This window comes from Babylonia areolata, chromosome 21 (assembly GCF_041734735.1).
Source record: "Babylonia areolata isolate BAREFJ2019XMU chromosome 21, ASM4173473v1, whole genome shotgun sequence".
NCBI lineage: Eukaryota > Metazoa > Mollusca > Gastropoda > Neogastropoda > Buccinidae > Babylonia > Babylonia areolata.
In genome coordinates, this window is record NC_134896.1 from 19,420,188 (window position 1) to 19,437,673 (window position 17,486).

General features: G+C 37.8%; 3 protein-coding genes across 3 annotated transcripts in view; 2 read left to right on the forward strand and 1 right to left on the reverse strand.

Annotated features, from left to right (window-relative positions):
- LOC143296744 (tRNA (32-2'-O)-methyltransferase regulator THADA-like) overlaps window positions 1–2,796 on the forward strand; it is a 45,955-nt gene extending 43,159 nt beyond the window's left edge. The window contains exon 36 of the mRNA XM_076608810.1: window positions 109–2,796. Coding sequence (XP_076464925.1) covers window positions 109–156 — 48 coding nt within the window. The 3' untranslated portion in view covers window positions 157–2,796. The remainder of the gene's footprint in view (window positions 1–108) is intronic.
- LOC143296747 (alpha-soluble NSF attachment protein-like) overlaps window positions 1–17,486 on the forward strand; it is a 39,113-nt gene that overhangs the window by 323 nt on the left and 21,304 nt on the right. The gene's annotated exons all lie outside the window — the stretch shown is intronic.
- The window catches only part of LOC143296746 (adenosine 3'-phospho 5'-phosphosulfate transporter 1-like), a 16,482-nt gene continuing 1,796 nt past the window's right edge, over window positions 2,801–17,486 (reverse strand). The window contains exons 2-4 of the mRNA XM_076608815.1: window positions 17,400–17,486; window positions 9,403–9,851; window positions 2,801–8,463 (exon numbers count right to left, since the gene is read on the reverse strand). The exon at window positions 17,400–17,486 is cut by the window's right edge and continues 128 nt beyond it. Coding sequence (XP_076464930.1) covers window positions 7,801–8,463; window positions 9,403–9,851; window positions 17,400–17,486 — 1,199 coding nt within the window. The 3' untranslated portion in view covers window positions 2,801–7,800. The remainder of the gene's footprint in view (window positions 8,464–9,402; window positions 9,852–17,399) is intronic.

Sequence of the window (17,486 nt, forward strand, 5' to 3'; positions counted from 1 at the left end):
GGTCACATCTGTTAGGAGTCCTGTCAGTTATGGTGGGGTTGTGTGAAGTGTATATGTGTCGCATTCTGTTGGCTTTGTTATGAGAGTGTTTGCATGGGTGTGTTGCAGATTCCAAACATGCATCCTGCTCTGGCGGCGTTTCTGCAGCCTGTATGATGGTGAGGTGTCCAACTGGCAGCATGTGATAGAACAGTGCCTCAGTGGTGCTGTACACTTGTTTCATCACTCTTTCTCTACAGTTGGTCCAGTTCTTCCATGTTTTTGGGGACCAGAATAGTTTTCAAAGCAACTGTAGAACAAAAAGCTATTTTTTTCACTTGAAGTTTTAAAAAGTAAGATTTGACCCATGTGTTTTATGTCTATGTTGACAGTGCAGTTTCACAGTTGTGTGTGAAACAGTAGAGATACATTCTCTTGATCATGCAGAGCAGTTTTCATGTGTAATGTTATACAGGTAATATTCACACAAGAAAATGCAATCATTGTGTAAAGTTATGAAGGTAAGATTGTAAGATAATGTGTGTTGTGTGGGTAGGATACTCATTGGAAACAGAGTGTAAAGTTACACATGCAAGACTGCCACAAGAGACAGTTTGTGGTTTAATTACAACATACTTAACCGTGACCCACTGGTGGTTATATGGGTGAGGGTTTGTAACAGTCAGTGTGTGAAAGTAAAACAGGCATTATCAATATATCAGAAAGTTTAATGGCAAGGTTCCTTGAAAAGCCAGTATCAGCATGCAAAGTTTTGAATGAAAAAGGAATACCAGGAAAAAAAATATATTTTGTCCTCATTTCTTTCTTTATACAAGAGAGTGGAGTGGTTTTAGTGTGCTTGCATGTGCAATAATTATAAAGTGACCAGTTCAGAAATGAAAGAGAGTGATACAGTGAGTTATGAGTTGGTCAGGCCAAAGCTCTGATGTAGGCTGATAAACAGAAACACGGGACAGTCTTGTCAGTGAACGTGCAATGTTTTACATGATCTCAACAACTGCAGCAATAAAACCATCACCTGTGGTTCTATTCATTTCAAATATGACCTTTCAATCCTGAAAAAAATTCAAAGCAGAAAGTTTCCAGTTTGTCTTCAGAGGTTTGGAAACTTGTTTTTGCATAGCCATTGTGTTCTTATTTCTAAGTGGTTCATTGTGGCCAGTTGGAGTAGTAAATTCACATCCAGTATCTAGGGCTCAGCAAAGGTATGTAGGGCCCTGTCCTCTCCTTCTGCTGTTTTAACCTTCCCCAAACCAAGTCAGATACCCATTCACACCTGGGTGTGTCGAGGAAAATTGGAGTCAAGTGCCTTTGCCAAGGACATGACACCATGGTGGAACAGCGCCTCAAACTTGGACCACTGGTTAACTCTGGATCAGAAGTCCAATGCCCAAGATATCTTGCCACTGAGCCTCACACCATTTCAGCACAATAAAAACTACTCAGACAACCAGCTGTTAGAGTGAAAAAGTAATGAATGTCACATGTCTGCTGGAAAACTGACATGGGGGATCAGAAATGCACATAGTTATTTTTACCAGAGACATCTATACTGATGCTGAAAATCATTTCTGTGTATGTGCCTGTGCATGGCTGTCATGTGTTAAAACGTGAAATGTGTGTGACCTTCGTGTTATGTATATTTTCACGCATGTGTATAATGATATGAATGTGCTGATTCATGAATGAATTCCAAAAAAGAGTGCTGGTTTTTTGTTGTTGTTGTTTTTAAGCATAAGAATTTGCGTCAATATCTGTCGCTGTTTTCATTACGTTATATTGAAAGTGGTCGAGATGTTTCCATTCCGGAACATGTTTCATATATATACCATGATTGAATGGTATACATATTTATGAAATCTAGTTGTGAAAAGTAATGTAATTTTCACTTCACTTTGAGAAGACGAAGGTCATTTTGCCTTTTTCGTTCATTAAAAAAAACAAAAAACAACAGCATCTGAATAACAAGTAAAGATGTCATGACATGCATATGTTTTTAGATGTTTTGGAAATAATACAGCCAATGTGCACACACATGTACAAATATATGACTGTGCATACATTTGAGTGTTTGTGTGCAAAACACATGGATATGACTGACAGAGGGTGAGAGGGGTTTTGTGAAATTTTGATTTCTCATGTTAAATTTCTATCTGCACAAGGGCTTTTACTTTCTTGACCATTTTTACCCCACCATTTAGGCAGTCATACTCTGTTTTCAGGGATGTGTATGACTGTATACTGAATATGTTCTTGTTTCCATTATCCACCAAATGCTGACATGGATGGGTTATCGTTATTTGTGTATTCAATATTCTGCTGTATTCGATATTATGCTTGTGTTTACACCTAAAAGCAGTAAAGCACTAGCAGGTACGAACATATGTTGTTGACCTTAGAGATGAGAAAAAACTGATCTCCACCATGAAGTTATCAAGCGCTAATACAGGGATCAAACCCAGGACCCTCAGATTGAAAGTCCAATGCTCTAACTTTGGACTACTGCACCCATTGTTTTGTGAACTCAAATATAATTCTCTTCCATTTGCATACATTCATTTTTTAAAGGAGGATGACTGACAGATACAATGAGGACATTTGGCAGTGCATACTTTACAATTTAGTACCACAGATATGGACCACACCATTTGGCATTTAAAAAAAAAGAATATTAAATTCAGGTTGTTTGTGGCCTCACCAGCAGCAAAGATCATCTTGGGAGTCAAAACGTGTCAAAAAACCAACAAAACCAACACTGACACCACACCATGATAGGATTAAGACGCAAACAACTTGTTTTTTTTATGAACCTTTTAATTGTCAGCCACCACAGTACCTTAAACATCATCCCTCAATAGAATTATATTGAAAAATAAGATTATTTAATATAAAAAAAATATTAAAAAACCCAAAACTCACTCACACACAAACAAGAATGCATTCACGATCCATAAACATTTCAATAAAACAATAAGCATACAGATGCTCACAATTTTCAAAAACCATAAATATATCAACCCATCTCATCTTCTGTACAATTGTATCACAAAATTGGGAGCATTTAACATGTTGACAACATGTCTCAAAAACTGATTCAAACAAAAGTAAATAAAGTGTGTAGACTTTTTATTCAAGAAAAATAAAAGACTTTTTTTTTCAGAAAAATAAAACCACACAAGATCTAGGTGCTTTCAGACTCACTGTTGCCAAGAAACTGGTAACACCCACCAAAATGTTAGGCATCCTACTGAAACAAATAAAAGATGATGAAAGAAATAAGCTTTGTTATTTGTTTTCTTCTCTCTTTTTTTTTTAACATTAAAATTTACAGAACTTTCAAAAATAACAAATGTTTATGTGTGCAAAGAAACATAAGCACTTCATATCTGTATTTTAAACCTATGTTGCTTATTGGGTTTATTTTCAGTATTAATACCACACATAACAAGTGCATAGCAATGTAATTTGCATACTTGCAAGTTCACCTACGTATGTGTGCAAAAGAAACATAAGCACTACTTATTTATATTTAAAATCTATGCAGCTCATACAGTCTCTTTTCAGTGTAAAAGATCATGCAGTTTACATAAGGTAATTTCACCTGAACAAAGTGAAAGACTTGTCTCTGCGATTCATTGGCGAGACACAAAATAAAATCCCTACCAGTGCTTCACCTCTGGTGCTCATCTGCAACAAATGTAAATGAAGCGGGGTAAAACCCATGTATGATGCACCTGTTTGGTCATTCAGTCACTACTTTGCTCAGTGAACAACTCTGACAATGAGCTGGAAGAGGAAGGAACAGGAGAAAAGGGAGACCCAAAGACTTAACATTACCTTGCAATGGCACAATATTTTCTCTCTCTCTCTCTCTCTAGATATATATAGCACACCCTATGTTCCAATCTGTAATTCCAATCCCAAATTCCCAAAGAGGTGTTTCTAATTAGCAGCAGACGTGTCTTGAATAGCTCCTATACAAAAAAATATAGAAATTTCACAGCGTTCCCCTGTTTTTTGCAGGGGCTTGTAGATAGCAAACTGCTATAAATTTCAACATCATTTTGGTTTGGCAAGTTTTGAGTAACCAAACAGACACAACTGCTGCTTGGTTGCCGGTTTTGTGCTGGTCAGAAAATAGTTCATGCAATAAACAAAACTTAAAAAATAAAATGAAATCAAGATGTGCTTGGCAGCAATGAGAATACATATCACCACTGAGAAAACCCCAATACACAAATAACACACAACTTTGGATAGACATGATGACATGGATTCATTAAAATGTGTTGTTGAGGTTTTTGTTTTTTTCATTTGAAGCAAAATATGTTCACTCTTTTTATTTTTTTTAATGAGATTCAGTACTGAGGTTCAATTATAAATAAGGCACAGTTCATTTAACTATCCCTTCACATACTGAGATTGAGAAGAAACCTTCTAGAAGGCTTGAACTTTATGTTACAAAATGCAACACACACACACACACATACACACACACACACATTGAAGGACCTGTATGGTGCATGATGGTCCCTTTTCCTGACAAATATTAACAAAGGTAAATCTTCAGTATAAATTTATGCATGCTTATGGACATGCCTGTGTTAAAACACACACACACACAGAGTTACACACACATAAAATTGAACAGTCCCATGAAACAGAACTTTAAAAGGTGTCACAGATTCAGATTTTCCCTGTAACATTACAGTGTTAACACACACATTTACATCCACTCTACTCTCATTATCTCACTGACTCATGCCATACCATTGTCTCCTGCCCTTAACCCCACCCCCTCCTTTTCCCAGTTGTCTGATGTATACCGCTCTCATGTCTCAGTGAAAAGTAAGAGCTGAGAAGTGAAAGAATGAATATATAATGGCACATACACACATACATACATATACATATGAGTATCTGAGCAAAGAACAATGGTTTTCCTTGTCAATTTCACCTTTTTTCTTTTCATACACAAGTTAAGAACTGCTGCCATTTGGTGTGGAAGAATAACAACACATGACAATGCTCCGTTTCTGACCATGTAAGGTTACTGAGAGGATCAGTACAACGTGCTCCCTGCTTTCTGGACAGATCCAATTTGGGCAAAAAATTTGTCCAGGTATATCCGGCACACATGCACACACATACACACATAAACATGTGGTTACATGCACACACACCAGCACAGAATGCAGAAACCGATGCAAGCAGAATTCATTATGTATATGTGAATTCCATGAGTTTAACTGGATAATCATTAATCTTCTTTCTGAGTATTAAAATATTTTTGCTTTATAAATGCCAGTTTTACATTTGGCACAGTTCTTTTTAGATTTGTCTAAATGACAATGCTGTAATGACAATGCTGAGACATGCATTACTCTTACTGACAGATATCAACTTGTTTTCTTTTTTAATCATTCTATTGATAACATTTGATGAAAACATTACAGTATAAAACTAAACGATCAAGCATACAAAATTAACAACTGAGACATTCACAAGTAACAAAACACAATACGTATGGAAACATCTGCAAAGCAATCGCAAAGAAAGAACCAGATAACACACATCAGGTTTAGTTTGGGAGTGAACTGCTGAGCATGTTTTACTTATTAGTAAGCTGGCATGTTAATCCTATTCATTTGCAAGTATTCTTTTATAATTTCTCAATCAATTTTGAAAAGAAACAATTTCACAATTTGATCTTTTCATTATACTCTTCAATTCTGAACCTTTGCAAAGTATACATGTCTTCAGATGTAAAAGTGAACCCCTCAACTGATATGCAGTGGATCTCAGTCTTGTTCTGAAACACCAAATATAAACATTACTTATATGTTAACATGTAGTTAACCATGTTTTTGTTTGTTGTTGTTTTTTTGTTGTTGTTTTTTTTTTAACCCATACAAGCATTTCAATAATACTGATTTCTCTGAGCTGAGTAGACCTGTACTGACGAAAAATGAGCGAGAGAGGTTGGGTTTGAGTATAGGGTTTGAGCAGACAGATGTCTGGGAATTAAATGGTCAACATCTGCTGTAACCATCTGCAACAACTGCACAAAAGATTATATCAATTCTGACCACTTCATCATCTGATACTGACATGTTTAACCGCCACTCAAGCAGAAATATAATAATACATGTGCAAGCACATTTCTCTCTATCACAAGTAGCACCACATTGTTCTACCCACTTGCGTAAAATTGCGTATGCATATCACACCTGTTACACAGTAACCCACATACGCTCATACAGCACAGATGAACACACACCACTATGTAGCAATGTGTATACATCTATAACACAAAAGCAAAGGTGCTCGCTCAAGCACACACAAAGGACACACACACAGCTTTAACAGAGATCCAATTAGCAGTGGATCACAATAATTGATGGGTTGAAGAAACTGGAAATTCACACAAATAACAAAAAAAAAAAATCACCTTGATAAATACAGATTCTGAAATCCAGGTATGAACATGTTCAGGTGGCTTCATAACATAAGTCCATGAGATTCATAAATAAATAATCCGCAATTCAATATCTCTGTGAGATCAGTGCCCCATGAACTGAACAATGAAAGAGTTGTTCTGAGTTTTGTCCAAGAAGACTGATCGCTTACTTCTTGATAGTTGCAAACTTTGTCTCACATAAAATTACAATGAACGCAATCTTTGTTGTTTCCATATGTATGGAACATCTGAACAGAACTGAACACTGGCTACTGAAGAGAAGAAAAGGCTCTGCAGGTACACACAATGATTGTTCAAAAGACAATGAGAATTCACAGTTCATCAAGGATTTCTGAGGAAAACAAAGCAGCACAAAGAGAAACAAAAGGGAAGACATAAACCAACGGCTCAGCAAAGACTTATCTCCTGCTGTTTTCCCACTACGCTGTTTAAAAAGAAAAAAAAAAGAAAAAAGGTTAACATAAGTTATAACATGCTACTTTAAGCAGATGTTTATAAACAAAGTAAAATAAATTGTGAATAATATATGAGAAGTGATCACAGAATGATTTGAGGACAAGTTAAGGCTGGGTATCTGCTAGAAATATAGATCTGTACAAACAAAATACATACTTCCTAAAACTGATTACACATTACAAGCTTTAGCATTCATAATGATAAGTAATACTTCATTTTAAAAAGAAGTTAAAGTGGTATTAAAAAAATATGAGAGTTCTTAAAATATGTTAATGTTTTTTTTCTACATTTGTAAAACGAAAATATCAGAAATATTTAGTATATTTAATTCATATGATTATATCTAATCTTAAAAATATAAAAGCAATACCAAACAATATTGCAATATCACTTTTACAGATCATCAGATCTTTTTAGAGCTTAACTGTAAACAGCCATAAGATCTCCTTTTGTTTCAAGTTCTGTAAATCCAGGAAACATCTCTGCTGGCATCCATTCAGAACATTTACTCCCCCGCTTTGGGCTCATGTGCAAAAATCTACTAGACTTTTTAACATAATGACCAAAAAAAATCCATGCACAAGCTAGGCAACCAATTGTACCCACATCAGTGTCAAGACTTTTAAGAAATACATCAACTTACCACAAAAAATATCATGCAAAAAGAAAGAATACTGACAGCGATATACATGATGATGCCATACATTATTAAGTCAACATTCATTTCACCTTATATGTACATGAACCACCATGACCTGATACCTTATTACCCACCTGACTTTTTTCTTTTATCTTTTTTGCGTTTCATTGCTCAGTGCTTAACAAAGCCACGCAGACCAATCGTTCCCCACATTCACACCTTGTTAAGTACGGGCAGGACTGGCAGCAGGCTGCGAGTCCTTCAGCGCTTTCTTCCTCTGCGAGGCGTAGATACGGATGAAGAGAGCAGCGAAGACGACCAGGATTCCCAGCACCCCCACGATGGTGACGGGGTGGCCGTAGATGAGGCAGGAGAGGAGGATGGCGAACCCCTGCCGCATGGTCATGATGATGATGAAGGACACCGCCCCGAAGCGGGCGATGGTGTAGAAGATGAAAAGCTGCCCCGTGGCCGAGCACACACTGAGCACCACTGAGTGCACCACAAAGTCCGGGTGGCGCAGCATGAAGGCCGAGGACTCAAAGAACCCGCCCTGCTCCACCAGTGACACAGTAGTGAGGAGGCAGGAGAAGAGGTTGACCCCGGCCATCATCTGGATGGACGACATCTTGTACTGGGTGAAGAGCGCCCCCTGCCAGTTGGAGGTAAAGCTGTCGAACATCATGTAGCCAACCAGCAGCATGAGGCCCGAGGTGGTGGTCACCGAGCCCCCGTGCTTGGTGGCGTCCTGGCTCGTCAGCAGGAACATGGACACGCCCACAGAGATCATCACCGCTGTAAGGTACTCGTAGAACTCGTACGTCTTCTTGGACACGATCTTCCCCATCAGCATCACTGGGATCACTTTGGACGCTTTGGCTAACACCTGCAACAAGTTAAAAAGTATATAAAAAAAACGTTTTCAAACCCAATCATTTTTCATATGAGATAACTAATAATAACTGCCTTTTTGAAAAAGTGTCACTTTTTTTTTTCTACACCCAATCATTTTTCATTATAAGATAATCAGTAATAACTGCCGTCACTACCCTTCAAAACATAATATGAAAAGGTGATGCTTGTCACACAGGTTTTACACATACCAGTCTACTTCATTGTTGTAATGCATTTATATACATTTCTGTGAAAAAGAATAAATCACAACAATCTTGATCAGCGAATGATAATGCATTCTGCAAGTTTACCTGCTCTCTATAACCATACCAGTTACCACTGTTATCATTATCATATTGCAATTATCTTCAGTCAGATGACACTCAAAACACTTCAGTCATTTGCACAACAAGCTATGCAGAACCAAATGAAAGCTGCCTTTCAGCACTCATCATTCACTTCCTGTGTTATTTCATCAGGCTTCAGTCACATGCATGCACACAGGTGTATATTAAGAGTGAATTTTTCTTCAGAATTTTGCCATGGGCAATCCTTTGTTGCCATGGGTTCTTTTACAAGCACATAGTGCATGCTGCACACAGGACCATGGTTACAGATTCATCCGAATGACTAGCATCCAGACCACGATTCATGGTCTACCGGAGGGGGAGAAAGATCTGGAGAGTGTGGAATTCAATCCTGTACCCTCAGATTCTTTTATTTCCTGAGTGGATGTATTACCTTCAGACCACTACTCCTCAAAGCACACCACAAGAAACAACACAAATAAAGTAATACTGCAAAAATAATGTTAACATTAACTGCTAACAAAAATTTCAAACTTTGCACACTTCCATCCCAAAACAGCAGCATTCTGCGGAGAAAAAAATAAACATACACCAAAAAACCTGACAGTGCCATCTCCTCTCACCTGAGTGGGGAAGCTGACGTACTTGAGAGCCTCATACTGGAACCAACTGCTCATGATGTTGGAGAAGGAGCTGAAGGAGTACTTGTAGAGGGGCGCCGTGTGCTGGGGCTGGTGCTGGAACACGATCACCAGCAGAGCGATGACAAAGGCCAGGATCCGGTTCACAAACACAAGGAACTGCGAGTTCTTGAAGTATTCCCCCGGTGTGGTGTCCGTCTTGCCGTACTCGTGGGTCATGATGCGCTCCTGCAGGACTCCCCAGGTGAGGTAGGAGGCCTGCAGCCCCAGGAAGCAGACGATCAGGATGGCCGTGCGTTTCAGCAGCGGCTGGGCCTCCATCTTCTTCTCTGCGCTGAGCACGGGGGAACCGCCCTCCTCCGCCACACTGCCCGCATCTTTCTCCCGTCCAAACACGCACAGCACCAGCAGGTTGGAAGCACAGCCTGGGCCTGGAAATCAGACACACTCCTGGCTGTGTGATACACTTCCCCTCACTTTCCTCCACTGCCTACCCCTTTCTTTCATCCGGTTTTCACTTTCAGGAGGTGTCACTGTGTTCAGACAAAACCACACACACTAAACACACACCTGCTAGGCAGATGCCTGACCAGCAGCATAACCCGACATGCTCAGTCAGGCCTTGATTGCATACATTTATATATATATATATATATATATATATATATATATATATATATATATATATATTTGTGTGCCTATCAGAATGGATTTCTTCAACATAATTTTGCCAAAGACAACACTAATGTTGCTGTGAGGTTCTTTTTCTGTGCACCAAGCGTGTGCTGCACACAGGACTTTGGTTTATCATCTCATCTGAATGACAAGATGCTCTGTTTGATTTTCCAGCTAAAACTTGGGAGAAAGGGTAACACCAGGGTTCAAATCCACTGCTGAAGCAGATAAGCGTCTTAACCATTCTACCACCTTCCTTCTGTCCGCCCTCCTCCTTTCTTTCATCAATAACAAAGAACAGCTTGGACACACACACACACACACACACACACACACACACACACACACACACAAAATCAATCCTTTTTTTCATCAATGACAAATAACATCTTGGACACACACAAAGAAATCAATCTTTTCTTTTATCCACTACAAAGAACATCTGAGAGAGAGAGAGAGAGAACTCAGAACTCAGAACTCAAAACGTTTTTATTCAAGGATTAAGATTTTAGGCATTGCCTATTCTTCCAATCTGTCCTTGCTAATCTACATCTATTACAGAGAGAGAGAGAGAGAGAGAGAGAGAGAGAGAGAGAAACACACACACACACACACACACACACACACACACACGCACACACAATCACTCATTTCTGTCTCTGATGCTAAGGACATCTTGTCCAGAGACACACACACAGATGTAATCATATATATAAGACTGTATAACCAGGCAGACAGACAAGAAGAGAGAGAAACAAACATCTACGAAAGCAAAGCATGCATGCAAAAGGAAATCTGCACTAGTGGGTCACGGTAAAGTAAGTGTCGTGAAATGAAATTTTAAAGAACCTGGTTATGTCATGTCCACCTTCATGAAGCAAACTTGTCAACATGAAAAGTCTGAAATTTCAAGTAGCAACTATCGTATTAATTGCATAGCTGTCTCTGAGGAGGAGGGAGGGGGGTTGGGGCGTGTGTGCGCGTGTATGTGTCTGTGTGTCTATGTGTAATATATGCAAAGTTCATGATAAATTAATTTCACCAAGAATCAAAGCAGTTTGTTGTATCTTAAAGAAAATAATAAAGCAGAAATTTTTTTCAAGGAATCAGGTCAACAGTTGTATGAATATAAGATGGATAAATGATTTTTTTTTCTTCTTAAAATGTACAGATGGACTGTCTGACATTACTTGAATATATGTAAGTGTGCAGACAATACACACATGCATCTAACTGCCCATGTACACAGCAAAATAATACTGTATGCAGTTTCCATTTCTTCCAGATATGAAGTGTGAGAAACCCTTCAGCTACAGTGTATCTGGCAGTCAGTATGACCAAAAAAAGTTAAAACCTTTTTGGGTTTATCTGTATGGTGGTTGGTCTTTTTTTTATGATTTGTGAATATGTCATGATGTGATCATTATTCAGTGTCATGTAACATGAACAGACACAGCAGAAGTACAGAAAAGTGCATGAATACACACACACACACACACACACACACACACACACACACACACACACTGTACAGCATGAGCCCATCTTAACCTGTAATAAATGTATGCATAGAGCCACAGACACTACGAATTGCTGATCAATAGGTGGGAGTAAGCTGGGCCACATGTGCCCCACATGCTGTCGTATAGATGTACTGAAACCACAGCTGCTTCCTGGGCTGTGGACTAATGCAGTGTTGGCTGGATTGGGGCAGTAAAGGGCAGGCCACCACATCCACATTCCACCTATCAATACTCTTCCACAGCCTTCGTCAACTTCATGAAAAGAAAAAATAACTGGCGAGAATACTCCCAATATTTTACATCTTTGGTTAATTTCATGCACATGGAACGAATACACATCCATGCAATGACAGTGTTCAGACCACACAGTCAGTTTTCTAAGTATGAAAGATATGTATACAGTTGACAAAATTATTGTTCCGAAATACTGACATAAAGTTAAAAACCTCTGTTCCTAAACAATCAGAGAATCACCCACTACAACTCTCTTTTATCATAGGTTGTTTCTTTTTTTCTCAAACTGAGAACATTAGAGATTTAGACCCCAAGTATGGAGAAGGAGAAGAAACAACAACATAAAGCCTAAAAGCAGATTCCTTTGAGAAGATCTTGTTAAATTTGGCTTCATACATATAGTAATGCATTCTTGCCCCCTTACAGTGTGTGTGTGTGTGTTTGTGTGTGTGTGTGTGTGTGTGTGTGTGTGTGTGTGTGCAGGAAGGGGCAAAAGATGTGAGCTCAGTCCTATGTCTGTAGTTTGCAACAGCAACAACAACAAAAATCCCATTCATGTATGTGCACTTATTTCAATGAGTGGACTGTTTTCCAGACCTGACATTCAGTCAGTCATGCTCCAGAGGAGGATATGGTGGGGATTGCTAGGTATTTTTAAGTCACTAACTGCTGAGATGCCTTGTGAACACAATCATGACACAATCATACAGATATATTAAGTATATTTGTTAATATTGGAAAACAGCAAATTCTCTACTGTTGTTTTAAAGAACAAACAACAAAACCAGGTGATGTCAAGATATGAACCAAACACTTTCCAAGAAAATGTCTGATGCAGTAACCACTCTGTAACCTCTAATTACTGATTATCCTGCTATCTTTCAATGTGCTTCTGTTAGCATATACCAAAGCAATTCAAATAATTCTGTGTGCACATGCATTTTTTTTTTTTCATCAGTCAAGCAACAAAACTGAACGATTACAATCCTAAAGCTAGGAGAGAAAAATACAACAGAATACAAACTGCTGGTATACACAATAAAGTTAAATAATAATGAAAAACACAACAACAACAACAACAACAACAAAAGAAATTACAGCCTTGGCAGATTTTCCTGTCATATTGATGCGGAAATATGCAGAAAATAATACTGAAATCTAGCTCCAAATTAACACATGACTAGTGTTTAAGTTGAATCAACCTTGCGGTTTATGCATATTCAGGAACATGGAAATCATTTTAATGAAACAAGCTTCAACATCACAGCACTGCTCAGGCACAGAGTTAAAGGAGTTTATGACAGCAGCTAACACACGTCAACAGTCACCTCTTTACAAGTGCAACTCGTCAATAGTTCTCTAATTGCCCTCCTTGCTCCACAGCGTACTGCGTGAGGAAATATGTCCTGACTCAAATCAGCCTATCAGCTATCAGGCCACAATCTGTCCAAAGGTGGAGGGAACAAATGACCCTGTCTGAATAATGTTTAGCAAGACTGATAAAGATCCAAAATAAATATTACATGATGGATAAAGATCCAAAATGAATACTGTCTCTAATGGGAGAAAAAAAAATAGAGAGAAAAATACCCAACTCATCCATGTGAAAAAAAAAAGTTTGTTATACACGTATGCACACACACACACACACACACATACACACACACACACACACATGCCTAGAAATTGTTTCAATGTAGTGCAGTTCAAACAAGCCACATCAATACGGGTAATACAGTTGAGCAACATCTGTCTGTGCTTCTCATATGAAGCCATAACTTTGCACGTTTCCTTTAACATTACTGATAAATCTATTAACAGTAACCAGCTGTGCAACACTTTTATTCAAAGCAAGTTAAAAAGCCATTACACCTTGTTCGTTCTGAACATTTTGTGCTGAGATTCAGTTAAAATGTCAATGTCCTGTCTGTAATAAAATATTTGTCATGCCTCAAACAAACTGTGTATGCTGAGATTTATGGTATGCATGGCATCTGCACTGAAATCCTTAATGACAATTTGAAACTGCAGACAGAAAAGCTTAAAGTTTGTAACTAACTTGGCACCGTTCATAAACAGGACTAGTCACAACCACGTAAAATAACATTTTATCAGACATTGTGCGTGTCAGCTAGATTTGGAAACCTTTAAAATTTGTTTCTTATTTCTTAATGCCTCATTTAATTTGCTAAATCCAATTTATGCTGCCACTGATAAAAGTGCCTTCTTTAAACCATCTTCTGTAAATAGAAAGCAATGAAGTCTTCTGATGGTTGACCAAACAGGCAATTTCCCAAAGCATGAAGATTTGTGGGGATATCATCATGAATTGAAATGGGACGAACAAATGTAAGGTTCATGTTACATGTTACATCTCTTTTTTTATGTTTGTTGTTGTGGAAGTCGGTGGAAGCAACATTGTTGAAGTAAACAGAGGGTGGGCATGAGTGACTGAGAATGAATGTTGACAAATAAGTGAAGAGAGTTCACATGAACATGTATACATTTTCACTTCTCCATGCCAGGTATTAGATTTATATTGTACATGTATATAAAACAATGACTCAATAATTTTGCCACAGTAAGAATGAAGAACCTAAGTCTAACTCTGAGGTGAACATTTCCTGTAGAAAACATTAAACACCTGTTGCCATAGTGCTCTACTTGCTGAAAGGAGATAGGGGTGTGGGTGAGGAAAGGGATGTGTGAAGTGAAGATGTCCTGATATATTTGTACGTGTGATTTTGATAACAATTAACTCTGGTTGCACACAGCAAATTTCTCTTTACAAGGAATACGCTTTGAAAACAAGTACACTCAATCTTGCTATAAAATATTCAAGTATAATAATCAAAATTTACAAAATATAAGTGTGCAAGCATTAATATTATGTCTCTACGCTTAACAGCAATGCAAACACACAGATGTACATACAAATCTATAGGTATATATGTTACAATTACTTAAAGCAGGAAATATATGATTCATGATGTGCAGATAATGTTCTAGTGTTCAATTTCATTAATGATATTCCTTTCTTCCCATAGAATAATCATAAGCCCCATGCTTAGGTTGGTAAAAAATAAAGAATCATATATTGAACAATACTTTCTTATTCACAGGTGAACATAAGTCTGATATACAGATATGTCACAAAATCAGCACTACACTCCCAAGCTGCAATCAAGATAGAAAATGTTATACTGAAGAAGAAGAAAAAAAGCTTCCAATATTCTGATACAAAGCACATGTACTGTCTGATGTGTATGTCCTCGTGGGAAGGGCAGTCAATCAATAATGAGCAGATGACATATTCTGAGGATAATAAAGTAAATAATTGACTGAGCAGAAACCAAGCTGTTTCCCCCTGAACTCAGTGATCATTCACAATCACATGCTGTGTGTACTTGACACTTGGCTGTTCCTGGTTTCTGTTAATTTCCTATCAGAGATGAAACAATTTCATTGAACAACAGACAAAACCATGTAATTTCTAATTAGGGTGGGGAATAAGAACTGTGTTGTGCAAAATTATTTAAAAGACAGTCGTCCTGTGCTTTTCTTTCTGCACCTTAATATCTTATACAAAGTCAGCCCATGATTATTCCCCAAACATATAAGAGTGGGGTTTTTTTGGTCTTTGTTGTTGTTTTTGTTTGTTTATTGTCATTAAAAACACTTAAATCAAATCATCAGGCAAGTATTACCATTTTTTTCAGGAATTATACTCAGCTAGGAACCATTCTGCTTTTTTTCTGCTTTTTTTCCTCAGTCATGATCCCCCATTCTTCAGAATTGATGATACGGTGAAACTGAGCCAAGGGACTTCAGTAAGATTAATCTTTTCTTCTTTTCCCCTTACTTCTTGATGGATGCAACAGTTTGCTCCATCAATAGGTTAAATGTACACTCTTCCCCCTGGAAACTCCTAGGGGAGCAAAAAATATCTAACTGATGATTTTATTGCCTGGAACACCTAGGGCTAAGTCAGATCTGTGTGACAAACATTAAGGATGACAGCAACAATACAAACTTACAACTGCTGCAATATAATTCTGACATCAAGTGCCTTGAACAAGGGGGGGTGGGGGTACGTGTGCATGCGTGCGTGCATGTGTGTGTGTGTGTGTGTGTGTGTATAATCTAAACCAAAGGTAGGTGTGAGCATTTGGACAAGTACAAAAAACCAAAAATCTTATCAACTTCATCAGACATACTTATAGTTGGTCTATGATCAAGGATACGTGCTAAATATAAAGTATCAATTATAATAATAATCAGGCATTGCGCCACAAAGGTTTTCACCATGCTTCAATCTGAGAGTGAGAAAGTCACAAAAGTATGGGTTTGAAACCCACCAAGGTGACATATCACACTGTGACTTACTGGCTCATACTCAGAGAATAATGGTCAGTGCACTCTGATCACATAACTGGGACTATACAGTCAAAGTCAACTTTCATCCTTTTCTCACACACAACGTTGAACGAGTTGAAAACATTTTCAAATCACCTGACCCAAAAGGCATATATGTTTCTTGGGCATTAATGACATCAGGAGGCCTAGCCATTCAGAGTTAATAATAAATAGAAAAAAAATGTAAGTGGTAACAATAATAGAGAGGAAAATGGGCTTTGAACAGCATGCAAGCAACCATTCACAACGACAAAAACATCACATAAAGCAAACTCACTACAACTTAACTAATTCAACAGCAACACTGTTTGCAACACACAGTATATTGTATACCTGTAGCAAACCCAATACAGATAAAGAGAGAGCAAGATATAGGGACAAAGAGAGAAAGAAACAAAGACATACAGTTGGACTGGGAGGGAATATAAAAATAGTCTGATATCACTCTATGTGAAAAGACGTTAAATTAAAGACAGAAAAAGGGAAGGACACAACTGAATAAGAAAATTCTGAAAGTCTTCCACATTAATTTCAAATACAAACTTAGCTGGTAAAACATAAAAAAAACCTTTATTCCCAGATACTTTGTCACAGACACATATAGTATAATTCTGCCCTTCTGCCACATGGAAGTATCTCCTTTCCCTAAGCAGTCTGAAGAATCAAGAAAAGAATGTCTCTTTTGTACACCAATAAATAATCCCTCTGATAATAGCCTTGTATCACAATGAACAGAATGCCTTACAGAGTACGACAACACATACCCTAACCCATCTAACAGTAGCCTTATAACTATCAACAAAAAGACTGTCTCTTGCAAATGCCATTATATAATAATCATTCCAACACTCCAACAATAGCCTCACAGGCATTAACACAACAGCACTTTAAAACACAAAACTTTCAAAACAAAATCAGGCTAGAACTAAAGCAAAATAAAGATGGCAGTATTACTAGCATTCTAAAAACAGACTAACAGAATTAAGTCCTTAACTGTATATGATGATGAAGATTCTATGTTTGCTCACTGATTTAGTCAAATTTTCTGCTCTTGTACATCAAAACCACTTTTTATGGATACATTTTCTTATTCTAGACACAACATTTGACTTGTCTTAAAACTTCACTCACCTGCTGTTTCATTGTACTTGACTCGCCTTAAATATCGTATCAGAATGGCTCCAGGAACAAAGATAGTGCCATACCCTACTAAATTAA